Source organism: Rosa chinensis, chromosome 6, assembly GCF_002994745.2.
Source record: "Rosa chinensis cultivar Old Blush chromosome 6, RchiOBHm-V2, whole genome shotgun sequence".
Lineage (NCBI taxonomy): Eukaryota > Viridiplantae > Streptophyta > Magnoliopsida > Rosales > Rosaceae > Rosa > Rosa chinensis.
Genome location: NC_037093.1, coordinates 54,813,048 through 54,827,990, shown reverse-complemented (window position 1 = coordinate 54,827,990; position 14,943 = coordinate 54,813,048). Strand labels below are relative to the sequence as shown.

Genomic DNA, 14,943 nt, shown 5'->3' with positions numbered 1-14,943 from the left:
GACGAATTCCATGTGACCGGCAAAACTCAATCATAGGGCCATTCACAAACTCTCCACCATTGTCAGACTGAAACACTCTGATGGATTGTTGATACTGAGTTGCCACCATTTTGTGAAATTCGATAAACATTCCAAATACATCACTCTTATTCTTCAGTAATGACACCCATGTCATGCGAGTGCAATCATCAATAAACGTTACAAAATACCGAGCTCCAGAAAGAGAAGGAATCTTTGCAGGACCCCAGACATCAGAGTGAATTTTCATAAAAGGAACAGGACTTTTATTAAGACTTGGTGAATATGAAATACGGTGGCTCTTGGCCAGTTCACAAATGTCACAATGGAAATCCAAATCACTGACAACCGAAAACAAATGAGGTTGCAGCTTCTTAAGATAACTAAAAGATAGATGACCTAAACGGCGATGCCATAACCATACTGCTTCCTTTGCATTCTCTACCCCATTTATCTGATTAGCTTGCCCCAAAAGATGCTTCTGGTTTTCTCCAGTCTCTGTCAGATCCAGGTAGTAAAATTTTTCCCTTCTAACACCATAACAAAGAATCCGCCGAGTCAGAATGTCCTGAAACACACAGAAAGTTGGATAGAAGGTCACAATACATGCAAGTGCTAAAATAATCTGACCAACAGATAGGAGATTATAAGCTAGTGAGGGAACAACTAGGACAGATTCAAGGGTTAAGGTATCAGATACAACAATAGAACCTTCTCCGGTGATCGGAGTTGGAGTACCATCAGCAGTAGAGATAATATTTTGAGAGGAACGTCTAAGGTTTTTCACAAGACTAGGGTCATTGGTCATATGATCAGATGCACCTGTATCAATTATCCATGTATTATTCAAAGTAGCCTTACCCTTCATACCTGACTGCGCTACATTAGCGGAGGCATTGTCGAGATGCTCTTCCTCTGTAGTAGCAATAGCCGCCTTGCCCGGATTCTTCGCGGTTTCCCGGTGAAGTCCCACCAATCAGGGTAGCCAATCACTTCATAGCACCGCTCCTTGGTATGACCTACTTCCCCACAGACAACACATTTTTTGTTTGCGTATGGGTTTGGTTTGTCATGAGGACGGAGTGGAGAAGGACCTGAGAAGCCTGGAGGAGGACCTGGTCGGCGTTGAACGGCCATAACAGAAGATTCGGTAGGTACCGAACGCCCCATAGCTTGTTTCTCTGATTGCACCTTGCGAATGTAAGCATAGCTCTGCTCCAAGGAGAATTTAGGCTCCTTGCGTAGGATTTCTCCACGCACCTGATCATACTCTGGGTCAAGTCCACTCAAAAACAAGTGAACACGCATCCGGGACATTGCTGAAGTTTCTTGAACGACAGCTGCAACATTATCATGTTGAGAGGCCACCCTTTGATCAATCTCCTGGAACATTGCCACTAACTCATTGTAATAGGTCGGAATGGGCCTTCCATTCTGCTTTGCTTCAAAACACTTTTTATTCAACTCAAAGATTCGGGTTTCATCAGAATCATCATAAAAGGTTTTCTCTACAACTTCCCAAATATCTTTCGCAGTAGGGAGACGAATATACCGGTTCATGAGAGAGGATTCCATGGAGTCAATTAGCCAACTTTTCACCTTTTCATTGTCCGTGGCCCAAGCTTCATACTCTGCAGAATTCATGGCGGGTTCAGCCTTTACTCCGGTCAGATAACCAACCTTCCCTCGTGCTCCAATGCGCATTCTCATAAGAGGAGCCCATATGGTGTAGTTGGATTCATTCAAGACAACACTTGTGGGGAAAGCAGAGTTGTCTTGTTGGGTGGTGTAGTGGTGATGGATGATCGGTGAGGATGACACCATTGTCTTCTCGGGATTTGACTGTTAGCCTTCAATTGCAGGTCCGGCCATTGAGGAATTTGGGGTTTGTTTGTTTTTTTTCAGGTTTGGTTTTTTCTAGGGTTTCAAAAATTCAGGGATGGCTTGATTTTAATGGTGGTGGTACGCAACGGTTTGTGGTGTGCTTTGGGATTCAGGATTCAGGATTCAGGATTTAGGATTCAAAGGATGCAGGCAAGTTCAAAGGATTGAACCTGCTCTGATACCAAGTAGAAAAGAATACTTTGATTTTAAGGTTTTCAATAATAATACTATTCATCCCACAAAGGGGTATATATACAAGGACAAGAGGAGTAGTCTAACCCTAATAGAAAACAATAATTCCTATAATTACATGATAACCTAAATAAATAAGAATCATAATTACATAAGATTTACAGCTATTCTACAGTAACTATGTATTTTTCACATTATATTTTCAAAATTTACATAAACGCAACAAAGGTTGAACTCATATACATGTGTTATGCAAATCTATTGATCAGATGTATGTGCAAATCTATTGATTGAATTACATGAAATTTTTTCTATTCTTGACATTGTTATTTAAATCTAAGCATGAGTGTAATGAAAAGAAAGAAAAAAAAAGACAAAATAATTTTTTCTTTTAGAAAAAAAATCAAAATAACTTAGAGTCATTAGATTTTGGAAGGCTAAAATGGTATTTTTCTCAAGAATTATATGGCATGATTTGACAAATAAGTGATGTGTGTAGGTGACATGGCATGACACCTAATATTGAGGCCATAAATCTTAGGCCTCATTGAGGCCACAAATCATTTTCCTTTTTATAATAATGTAATAAACTTTTGTATGATCTACGATCTTCTTTTCAGATTGACGAGGTTTTGACATTCTCTTTAAAATTTGTTTTCAAAAAAAAATCTGGATCTGTCAATGGTGATTAGTTAGCTTCATTAACTTCACAATTGTGTTGAACTTGTAGAAAGAACGGCCAAAAACTAAAATTGTTATACTAGGAAGACGATAGACACTAACAAAATGAGAAACTAGAATAATATGCCATTGATGAGCTTCACTAGTCGGTATACAAAAATTGCATAATAGCATAAGTATAGCTCACACTAATGGTGGTGAACTCCATAACAAATAAATATCTCAAATATATGAAAATGTCTAGAACAGTCCCCTAAAAGATACAGAAACCCTCTCAAATAAATGCCTAAGATAGAACCGTACTGAATAGTAGATCGCGGTCTGGTCATTTGGGTCCCAGAAACAGATAAACCACTGCATGCCACTGTCTAATCCAAGATCATCTGACTCTTCTCGAGGCATGACTAGGTCTAGTAGCAGCGCAGTGAGGACCCCAATAGTCGGTGCCGATGTGCCGAAGACCAAGACTATATCACTCACCTACACAAAATTCAACAAAACCAAGAAATTTAGCCAAACAAATTATCAAAATTACTTACAACCAAAATAAATGTAGAAATTAGGACTGTCATAAAAAAAAAATGTAGAAGTTAGGACTACCGCTGAACTTGGGGGAAGCAGCCGACAGTACAAAGGTACTATGACTCCCATAACTGTGCTACATCCTAAGACGGTCATGTGTCTTCTGTTGTTCAAGTTGCAGTACTGCAAAAAATTGAAACCAGAAGAAACTGCACCAAACAACACCAACTGTTAAGCTTTTTTAAAATTACAATTTAGTAATTTATACAAATTTATATAATGCTTTAATTTTAATAGTTTATAATTTTCAATATTTTGCAATATAGGTTGTTTCTATTGGGACCTCCAAATCTGCTCACTTGACCTCACTTTATTATGAATTATTAAATGACATATATAACCTACTATAAAATGACTATTAAGGACAATAATTATACCAAAAAAATATTATATTTATTTTATATAGACTTTCCAATTCAATAATATTAGATTGTATTCCTTATTATTTTCTTTATTTATTTTCATTTTCCAATTTCACTACATACTCATTAAAGCATTCATATATATTTAATAAGAATTAAAAATATGATTAAGATCATGTGACATAAAAATGTATGATATATATGTTGAATGCATATTGGTGAGGGAAAACAAAATAAATCCTCTTATGATTTATGACCTAAGTCTAAGTCAATCCATTATATTTGCACAAAAAAAAATTAAATAATTAATCATGTGGTACAAAAAATACATAAACAAACAATAAACATTAAAAAACGAATGATTTTTTTTTTTTAGAATCAAAACAAATGATTTCTTCATTTTTTTTTTGCACAACTAAAATAGAAATTAAAAAAAAAATAATAATAGTTCATGGCATTTTCTCATTGATTAGACATTAATTTTTGAAACTCAAGTTTGATTAAGAAATATATATTTAGTTAAGATTTATAGAGTGATTAAATCATTGAAATGACTAAATTTTTTATTTTAAAGGTAATAATTTGTTTGCAAATTATATGAGTAAGGTTATTTGAGGAAGTTTAGTGAGGTTTAGTGAGTAAATTTAGTATTTGAAAATTTGATAAGAGGTGTAAAAAGCATAGAGGTCAAGTGAGTAAATCTGGAGGTTCCAATAGAAAAACTCTTAAGTTTTTCATCTAAAATATAAGTTTAGTGATGATGTGGCATTAATGAGTGGCAAACAATATAATATTTCCAAAAAAAAAACAATATAAAAAAATGGCTCGAAATCCATAGTGATTTTGCAAGTCAACTTTAGATAAAATTCTACCGAAAATTCGATAGAACTTTCTTTAAAAATGAACTACCAAAAAATCTGCAATTATTTAAATTCATACCAAAATAGAACAACAACCATATTCAAATTCCAAAGAGTCTAGATGCTCACTTCAAATACTAGATATTAAAACATCCCAACAAATGATCACAACAATTAAGTCTCATATCAATAACACATTCAAGAGCTTTGGTCATCGAAGCAAACTATTCAACAAACGCAATCTTTCACTAATTCTTAACTATTTGTTAAAAGATATACCAAATAGAAGGAACATGCAAAGTACAATAGCTTGTTTTTTTTTAAATGCAATTCAACAAACACAATCTTTCACCAATTCTTAACTATTTGTTAAAAGACAAATCAATTGATATTAAATTATACGACCTCACTCGGTCAAGCTTGAGAAGTTAAGGTAGTGAAATTGACACTAGAAACTAAGAGATCACTTTATTTGAAATGAAGGGAAAGTTACCAAAGGTATAATAGCTTTGGCTTTTGATGCAATTCAACAAACATAATCTTTCACTAATTCTTAACAATTTGTTAAAAGATAAACCAAATAATAGGATTTAGAAGCAACAAGTGTGCATAATCAATATAGTGAAACTAACACTAGAAACTAAGAAATCACTTTATTTGAAATGAATGAAAAGCATAAGTCATATATATATATATATATATAAAATATTAAATATACACACGTACCAATATAGCAACAAAATATGCAGTACCACGCAGATACAATCGGAAATGGGATCGAAGCAAGAAATGTGCCGATCTTCCCTGTTATTCACAAACCATATTGTGAACTACTGAACTACCATTGGAACACATCAAAAACATGTGCGCTAATTGCCCAGTTGTGGTTGTAATTACCTACTAAACTGCAGAATATCATCACTAGTGCTGTCACAGGAGTCACATCTCTGGTAGCAACACGAGTGAGTCCGACAAGACCTACACTCTCACTAAAAGTACCATAAAAATTATTAAAACGAATTTTACCACATCATTAAAATACTTAATATTTCATGAAAAATTAATCAAATTAACTTACATTGAGGTCGTGATGCCAGTGACTGTGCCAAACATACTACCAGAGAAACTGCCAATGCTCTAAAATTTGTGTAAACACAATAATTAGTTTCCCAACAATCTTATAACATTCATAAATATCATTAAAGTGAGAGATTTATTACCTGAAAAATCGCACCTCGCCTCAGGACAAAAGGTGGAATATGGGTCAGTCCAGATAACCGGGATGATGCAATAAATCCACTAGAACACTACCATTTGAGGAAATATGTCAACAAGAGTCTCTCTCTCTCACACACACGCGCGTGCACACAATAGAGGATTAGTAAGGGACTCTCATTTTGAGATATCAATTTGGTTAGGCATCTCTAATGAGCTCCCTAAATATATTTCTAATGTAAAATATAGGGCTAAATAACAAATAAATTGTTCAGTTCTCTATTATGCTTATATATACAATAACCACCTCGTGATTAGAGGAAATAGACAGTATGGTTTTCTTTGTTTTAAACCTAGTCATCATCAATTCAATTATATTCAACAACATTTGATGTATGAGTTTTTTGCCCTTTCAATAAAGGACCCTTTTTTCTTTTGACAATTTTAAGGATCCTTGTCGGACCAACTTTTCAATTTTATTTTGGCATTTCGACCGTTTAGTTTTCAGGTCTTAATGTATAGATCATCTATGCAAATTAGATTAAACTAGATGATATATACATTAAAACCTGAAAACTAAACAGTCGAAATGCCAAAATAAAATTAATGATCGTTAATGTATCAAACTAGATTAAATCAATGGACGAATCAAATTTGTCCAACTTGAAGCGGTTTGTGTTCATAATTGTAATTCACAGTTATAAATACCTTAATGATTATCAATTTGGCTAAAAATTTGCATAAATGATCTGCTCATATATACCTAAAAACTGAACAGTTAAGATATGAATATATGATCAAAAGGTGGGTCTAATGAGCAATCCCTTAAAATGACCCAAAAAATGGATCCCTCGCTAGTGCGTGTGTGTGTATTCATTTATAATATTTCTATGCAATAATCACAACAAAAATCAATATTATAGATCTCAATATAAACCAAAAAGATATTATAAATCTCACCTCAATAGTGGACACTAGTGCAGCAGCCAACATCGGAAAGATATCTCTAAAATCAACGATAGGAGTCCCCCACTGTAATGGCAATGGAAACCATATCCTGCAAATAAAAGATTGTTTATTGTATCTACTTGGTATAATAACTAATTACCAATTTTAAAATGATTACAAAATTATGGAACAATTAATGTTAGAAAAATAGTAAAATACTACATGTATAAACTAACCCAGGAGCGCTCCTAAGAAGTCCGTATCGCTCAGTGCGGCAATAACTCTGAGCAAGTGGAGCTCTGTGGTGATATGCATGTCTAATGGATAGAATGTAGGCAAGTAACCAACACCATCCAAGAGATGCTAGTAACCCAAACCTCCTCCATATTAAACTCAGCCTCTTAAACTTGAAAGAAAAAACAATAGAATTTAGGATGAAGTATTATTATAAAGAAAAAAAATAATGAAAATATGTAGTAGTCATGAAAAATGAAAAGTACCTTAGTAACAGATGCCGGGCTCCAACGCTGAATATCTGTAGATCTGTTGTAGTATATGTAAGGCAGAATCTGCAATACAATGTATAGTTAGATAGAAGACTGAATTAAATTGAAATCCATTAAAGGTCATTGAATGTGATACTTACAATCGAGATGAAAACTAGAATCATCAGAGCTGGAAATGAAACCTCAGAGCATAATGGTATCTGTAACCACCGAGGAGAAAAAAGAAAAGAAAAGAGAGTCATATAACGGAAAAAGAATGAGAGTTCTCATTCATTCAATGGTCACACATATCTAGTGTTAATAATAATATGCTGGTGAAAGTTAACATTCAAAATTCACATTTAGATATTTTAATAATTTAGGCTCCAAACAATTATTAATTACCTGGGGGAAGCCTGATGAGAAGAACCCAAATCCCGATAAGATAACCAATGGAGTAGTAGTCAAAGGGCTGAGCCTCCTGTATTCCACCGCCACAAGTTACTATCAAAGTGAATGGATAAACGATAAAAAATCATTTTTTACTAAGTGATTATAATAACAGACCTCCCGAACTGAGCAACCCCAAGTGAGGCAATCACCAGCTGAAAAAGGGATGCCATCATGAGTGCACCCTGTAAAGTCCTCATGGTCTGGCTGAATCTCTACCAAAAAAAATAATAATAATAAAATTTCAACAATAAATTAATTAACCAAAATACAATGAAAAAGGAATATAAGGTATTCATTTGTTGTGTTTACTGTATTACAATTTACACTGAGGTTCTAAAAATAGTCACTGAGCGAACGGAGGTTCAGGCGTCTCCGAGCTTATCGGAGTGACCTAGGCTTTTCTAAACTTGGGTTTCGATCGGCGGCGGCACACTTCCCTCAGGTAAGGCGGCGATCGTGGAGAGGCATGGTACGGCGGCGGCGCTAGGAGGGTACTCAGCGTCGATCGTGTTTGGCGTCGAGAAGCTTATGGTCTGGAGGCCTATATGACCGTGCTTTTCTGGTTTCGATCCGGCGGTCGTGCTGGGTGTTCGGTGGTGGCAGATTGATTCCAACTTTGCTTCGATCTTATCTGTTTCGGCGACAGGGTTCGCGGCTGTCGGCGATTGGGTTGTGAATCCGGGTCCGTTGTTTGACTACTTTGGTCAGTGCATCGGAGGTCTTCAGCGACTGCATTCACGTAGGGCGGCTGTCGGCCTTATTGATTGCCTAGGTCGGGGTCGAGGTTTTTTTACTACGGCGATGGTGGAGGAGCGCGGCCGGCCACCGGAGTGGTGATAGGCGGCTGCTCGTGATGGCTAGTGCAAGCGGATCTGGGAACTGGGTTGGGGATGGTGGGTTTCGGGGTCGGGTCTAGGCCTCAGCCTTCCTGGGTTGCAGCAGTGCAACCTAGCTGGGCTAGCCCATTATCTTCACTCTTTCTCTTGGATCAAGCTTGGGCTGGGCTATTGAGGAGTGGCCCAATTAAGCTAACTTTTTCCTTGCTTTCAATAAGTGCCCTCACCTTGTTCTGCCTTCGATTGTAGCTGTTTGCTGGTTGATGAGTGGCGATGTACACCATGAGGTCTTAGGCGTCAACGCTTGTCAAGATAGTGGCTCTGATTTTAGGGTTGGATACGTGTAGGAGTTTATTTACCTTTTGTTTTTATTTTCTTGTTTTTAGGTTGATTTTGTTTTGTTAGCTCTGTTATATGCAGTCTGATCTGCGCATCAAGATGTAATATGAGGGATTTTCGAATTCCTCTAGTTTGACCGAGTGAGGTCGTTATATTAGTGGAACCTGATTCCGCTCCCCTCAAAAACAAAAACAAAAATTTACACTGAGGTTCTAGCAAAAGATAATTGCTCTCGGTTACTATGACTAAGAGCAACTCAAACAGTTTCCCTATAATTTCTGTACAATAGGGAAGCACAAGTCAAAGCTTTAGCACCTTTTTCTTCTCCAACTCCAACAGATTCCCTATTTTACAACAATCTCTAAAATCTCCATATTCTTCCTTAAAATTTTAGAGATTACTTTAAATATAGAGAATTTGGTTTTCTCTTTCCTCACTTTCCCTAAAATAGAGATAATTATAGGGAATGTGTTGGAGCAAAAGAGACTCATTTTTCCCTAAAGTAGAGATCTATGAGGAAACTGTTGGAGTTGCTCTAAATGTATATGTGACTCTAGCTATTGAATATTGATTTATGATGCAATTAATTAATTTCAAAATTAAGGTTAATAAAAGAAGAATGTAAACTAACCTTTGAAGGATCCTCATGGGCAAACCTCTCGGCAATGGCCATACTCGGAATAAAGTAGGCATATGATGAAGATGCCATCACCGAAGGAAGCAGAGTGCCCAACAAACACTGCATCAACGTGGTCCACCCGGATATGAACAAGGAGATCAAGATGATCTTAGCTTTCTCCTCCTATCAAGTAGGCAGGCATCAGAGAAAGCTATTAGTTATAAATTGGTTCTTCACTCAAATAAAAAAAAGATTAAAATTATTATTAGCTTAATTACCTCTCCACCCCCCATCAATGGGACAAGGAGGCTGACGATCATCACCAGCTGGCCAAGCATGACGACTGTGTGCTGGAAAGCCATCAAAATGGTAGTAGCTCCACAGCCTGCATATACATAATTATGTTACTTAATAATATTAATCAATTTTAGGTTATAATAAAATAAATAGATAGGTTATAAGATAATGACGGAACCCCAAATATGGAGCTAATTAACAGAAATAATTTCTTAGAGAGTATATAGAATAGTGTAAGAGACAGAATATTAGTTGATTCATTCAACCTAAAGATAGCTTTAGGATATTTACAAAGGCCCGGTGAAACTCAATGTCTAAATCCCGGCCCTCTACTTTTGCATTGAGTTGGTCATGTAAATTTTCAAACTGCTATGCAGCCCACCCCCTACCTGATATTCAAAATTCTAATTTTCAACATTTCAACTGAAGTTTTTTTTTTTTTTTAATCATGAAAGATTTAACTCACAACTCAATTACGTCATTAGCAAAGTATAAATGAATGCCATGTAGACTCTTCTGAATACAACAAAGGTTCATCTAAATTAACAGCACATTCCTACCGAAATGGTGTACCACCGTAATGCAACCTAAGCGAGAAACACCATCTGGGACTGGTGTTGAATACAATTTTTGCATTAGCAACCTTATCTCATCAAAGAGCGAACCTTCCTTGCTAAAGTCAACCTCAGTCATAACATACTGAGGATGACCTTTAATTAATCTGTAACATGCCTAACATAGTGCCAGCCTGAATATCATCAATCAGGGTGATGATAAGAATAGAGCTTAATTGCTTTTTAAAAAATGGGTCTAATATAGGTTCAGGCATCCTAGGCATTAGGCAACAAAAGCAAGGCCCAAATATAAATATGATCAAGAAACGCAATCCAGCCTCAACTCAAATGAGTCAAATCAAGTCATCCTGGAAACTGAGCAAATTACCCATGTAGCCTTTCTCACCGAATGCACAAGTGCAAGACTCGTAACCTCCCATAATACTATACCCACGCGCCTTTCACACTTCACGCGGCCTTGCACACGCCGGCATCCCTAAACGCCGTCAACCTGACCCTCAGTGAACTGGGAAACTGGGAATTCCTACAGCTAGGGCTTTCCGCAGCATTGAATCAAGCTCTCATCTTTCTTTTTCCCACTCTCTGTTTCTTCTTCCTACTCTCAAATCAAGCTCTCACTCTCAAATCATGTAATGCCCGCTCTCATCTTTCTTCTTCCCACTCTCAAATCAAGCTCTCAACTTTCTTCCTCCCACTCTCAAATCAAGCTCTCATCTTTCTTCCTCCCACTCTCAAAACTCTTCACCTTTCTTCCTCCTCCCACCTCACTCTCAATAACTCCAGCTATAGTAAAAAGAAAAGGGCAGAAACAAAACAAACAAAGCATGCAACGTACCCGGAGGGGGGAAGGGGCAAGTGAGTGGGGGCTGTATGGTAGCCCAAAGTGATTCCCTTGGCGGATGCCCCCTGGGATATTGAGCGGCGGCCTCGAGGTCCGCTTCGACGTTCACTGCTGCCGGTTGCCTCATCGTTGAAAATGAGTTTTATCGAGGTCGAAGTAGTCGAACAAAGCTGGGAAGACGCAAATGTCCGGTATATATTTGGATCTGCACACGGAAAGACCCGGACATTTTTGCCCTTCCGCATTTTACATTTTTACAAAGGGAAATGAAATTGCCATGCCACGTGTCAAGTGATCAATTAATCAATGGGTAATTAACCCATACTTTCTTTGGGTGCTGCACATTGCATGTTGTTTTCTTCTGTTGGTTAATTTATCAGTCTTAATTATGCAATTAAGCATTGGCTAATTAAGGCTTCCATAATTTTGTCTTTTTGTCGAAGGTTTTCTTTATGAATAGTGTCTAGATGTTTTTGCCCCTGCATTGCCATTACTTGAAAATTGTCTGAATCATGTTTTTTTTTTTTTTCCTATTTTTTACATGGTTTTCTATCACAGTTTAAATTTAAAGGTTAAATATTGTTTACTCCCTAAATTTTCAGGGAAAAAACAGTTCAGTCCCTGCCTTTTCAATTTCATACGTTGACTCAATTGTGGACTAATAGGTCCAATTTATTATTCTTTGACCAAAAATGTCTATTCTACCCTCAAATTTTTTAATTAATTAATTAATTTTTTTTTTGAAAAGATTTTTTTTCTCTTTTGTTTTGTTTGTTTTTTTCATTTTTTTGATTGGGCAGATGAAGAGAGGTTTTGTGTTTCAGATTGATTTGGTCGTTTAGAAATTTTGGTGTTGAAGGAGGTGGAAGAAGAAGAGATAAACAAAAAAGGAAAAAAAAAAAGATAAAAAAATAAATTAAGAAAAAGAAAAAAGATGAACTGAGGGTATAATAGACATTTTAATAGAGTTTTTTTTACGGAATGGACCTATTGGTTCAAAATTGAGAGATGAGGGAGTAAACGTGTGAAATTGAAAAGGCAGGGACTGAACTGTTTTTTCCCCAAAAGTTCAGGGAGTAAATAGTATTTAACTCTAAATTTAATATGCTTCCTAATCTAGGTTTTGTGTTTGCTATTCAGTTTTGTAGCTTTATCATAATCATCTAACGACAAGCATACCAACTGAGCTGTGGTCTTTGAAAAACCCTAGTGTTCTTGCTCTAGAGGCCAACGAGTTAACTGGTGTAATTTCAACAAATTTGGAAAATTTGAAAATGCTAATCTTGAGACTATATTTGAGCTACAGTAACCTTTTCGGTTCTGACAATAAGTAGACTTACTAATGTGGGCATCACTGTTTAGAAGTGGTACATAATTACAAAACAATCACTACAACAAAACTAGTCTTTTACGACACACAATGTGTGCTTTAAAAGACAATCACTCGGTCAAGTTAGAGGGATTTAAAATCCTCTCATATTACAACTGGATGCACAAATCAAATAGCTTAAAGTGGAAAGACAAAAAAATTATAAAAAAAAACTATAAAAACAAAAGATAAAAACCCATCCATCTATCCCACCCTAATCTGATTTAAGGATAGAATAGGGTTAAGAGCGATGCTTAATTATTCAAAAAGAAATGCAGAAAAAGAAAACCAACGGTTATACAATTTTAGATCAAAGAACTATCTTGGAACTTCATGTCTAAGGTATTATTGTTGTATATCGTAGCAAGCAGGGACGTAGTTGTGCCTAAGGCTATTTGGGCTGTAGCCCAAAGGAGATTTTGGGCCAAAAGTTGCCAAGTATAGGTATAGCCCAAATAAAATATATATATATATACACACACACACACACTAGGCCTCGACACTTTGTGTCTCAGTCACCTTTTGTCTGAGAAGTGAGAATCAATTACGTAGCCACCAAGCCACCTCCCTCTGAGGCTCAGTCTCGCCAGTCTAACTTCCTCAGCTCCTCACCGCAACTCCTTCTGACTCTCTGAGGCTCAGACGCTCAATCCAGCCACCTCCACTGCTCCACAAATTGAAGTAAGGATCAATTAAAATTGCTATTCATTTGGGTTTTAATCGATTATGTTTTTATATGTTTTTAATAATAAAGGCGTGAGATGAGCCTCTCACTAGATTCCAAACCTCAAAACAAAAATTGAGTTATTCGCAAAATTTTTAGCTGATTACTATCACGTAGTTTGACTCCAAAATCAATTCAGTCATTGAATTTCTAATTTCATCAAGAACACCCCTGCACTTTCATTTTTGATCTGATAAGTCCAATCTATTAGTCTTCCGTTAATTGAGTCATTTAACTTGTTGACGTGGCTCATATATGGCCTATGTTTTATGATGTGGTGTTGAGGTAGCGTGCATAATCAGTTTAAGAGTAGGTCCCATTATTAGAAATTTATTAAATAAAAAGTTTTTCAATAAATAATTCAACTATAACTGGAACCCACAACAAAATATTAACGAATTGGACCTATTAGATTAAAATTGAAAGTATATGGATGTTTTCGATGAAATTAGACGTGCAGGAACTGAATTGATTTTGGACCTAAACCACAGGGTAGTAACCAGTATTTAGCCCAAATTAATATGGACAAAATACTGTTTACTTCCTATACTTATAGGGTTTCGACGTTTCAGTCCCTGACGTTTCAATTTCACATAAAAAGTCCCTGAATTTTCCAATTTCACCCAATTGATCCTTGCCGTCAACTTTATGTTAAAAAATTCATTATCTTGCTGACGTGGCACTCATTCAACAGTAAAATGACTATTTAACCCTTACTGACCCAAAATTTTTATTTTTTATTTTTTTTACTCTCTTTTCTCCGTTTTTTCTTTTTTAACTCTCTTTTCTCTATTTTTTAAATTTGTTCTTTTTTTTAACTCTCTTTTTTTTTAACTCTTTGTTCTCTATTTTTTAATTTGTTCTCTTTTTTTTTTTAACTCTCTTTTCTCTCTTTTTTTAACTCTCTTTTGTTTTCTTTTTTAAATTCTCTTTTCTCTTTTTTTTTATTTAATTTGTTCTCTTTTTATTTTTATTTTTTATTTGTTCTCTTTTTTTCCTACTTTTTTTTCATTTTTTTTTTAACTGTTTTCCTCTTTTTTCATTTGTTCTCTCTCTCTCTTTTTTCTTTTTTTATATTTCTTTCTGTTTACCTCTTCTTCCTCTTCCACCTCTCTGCTCTTCGGCCCTATTTTCCTCCTTCCTGATGGTAGCTCCAGTTTTCGGCCACGCCTGGAAGCCGGAATGGTTGGGTTCTTTTCCCTTCAGATTCCGGCCCCTTCGTGGTTTCGGAGCTATATCATAAGCTAGGGCTGTCAATGGGTCGTGTCGGGTTGGGTTCGTGTCGGGTCAAGGTATTTGTCGTGTCGCAAGATACAAACCCAAACCCAACCCATTTAATAATCGTGTCAAAAATTAAACTCAAACCCAACCCATTTATTAAACGGGTTACCTGTTTCCAACCCGCTTGACCCATTTAATAAATAGTTGTGTCGTGTTTGACAAAATGACTCATTTAAAGGTTAACAATGCGACCCATTTAACTAAAAAAATGCATAAATTAATTAAATTCACTAAAAACTCCACAAGACAAAGAATATAAATAATTATATATAATTCATAAATAATTAAATCCAATAATTATAAAGAAAAATATTTCAAATTGTCTATCATATGATCAAATACTCCCAACGTCTAAAATTTCAGGAAAAAGTATAGCATAATC

General features: G+C 35.8%; 2 protein-coding genes across 2 annotated transcripts; both read right to left on the bottom strand.

The window, feature by feature from the left end:
- Positions 1–3,015: 3,015 nt before the first annotated feature.
- LOC112171590 (putative nucleobase-ascorbate transporter 10) lies at positions 3,016–7,412 on the bottom strand. The gene is made up of 9 exons (XM_040508586.1): positions 7,389–7,412; positions 7,243–7,311; positions 6,979–7,148; positions 6,755–6,851; positions 5,658–5,716; positions 5,477–5,568; positions 5,306–5,383; positions 3,376–3,506; positions 3,016–3,255 (listed from the first exon to the last, which is right to left on the bottom strand). Exons 1-9 carry the CDS (start codon positions 7,410–7,412, stop codon positions 3,016–3,018), a joined length of 960 nt encoding a protein of 319 aa, XP_040364520.1.
- On the bottom strand, positions 7,257–11,321 carry LOC121049878 (nucleobase-ascorbate transporter 6-like). The gene is made up of 7 exons (XM_040508202.1): positions 11,182–11,321; positions 9,753–9,859; positions 9,487–9,657; positions 7,795–7,884; positions 7,633–7,708; positions 7,389–7,448; positions 7,257–7,311 (listed from the first exon to the last, which is right to left on the bottom strand). Exons 1-6 carry the CDS (start codon positions 11,312–11,314, stop codon positions 7,432–7,434), a joined length of 594 nt encoding a protein of 197 aa, XP_040364136.1. The 5' UTR covers positions 11,315–11,321; the 3' UTR covers positions 7,257–7,311; positions 7,389–7,431.
- Positions 11,322–14,943: the final 3,622 nt, after the last annotated feature.

Bases quoted from the DNA above. Each gene is read 5' to 3' on its own strand.
- LOC112171590 (XM_040508586.1), bottom strand. From the start codon at position 7,412: ATGATTCTAGTTTTCATCTCGATT. The intron at 7,312-7,388 runs GTAAGTATCACA...ATTGTATTGCAG, and splicing joins TTCTAGTTTTCATCTCGATT to ATTCTGCCTTACATATACTA. The intron at 7,149-7,242 runs GTACTTTTCATT...TTTTCTTTCAAG, and splicing joins GCCCGGCATCTGTTACTAAG to TTTAAGAGGCTGAGTTTAAT.
- LOC121049878 (XM_040508202.1), bottom strand. From the start codon at position 11,314: ATGAGGCAACCGGCAGCAGTGAACGTCGAAGCGGACCTCGAGGCCGCC. The intron at 9,860-11,181 runs GTACGTTGCATG...ATGTATATGCAG, and splicing joins TTGCCCCTTCCCCCCTCCGG to GCTGTGGAGCTACTACCATT. The intron at 7,709-7,794 runs GTCTGTTATTAT...GGTGGAATACAG, and splicing joins GGGGTTGCTCAGTTCGGGAG to GAGGCTCAGCCCTTTGACTA.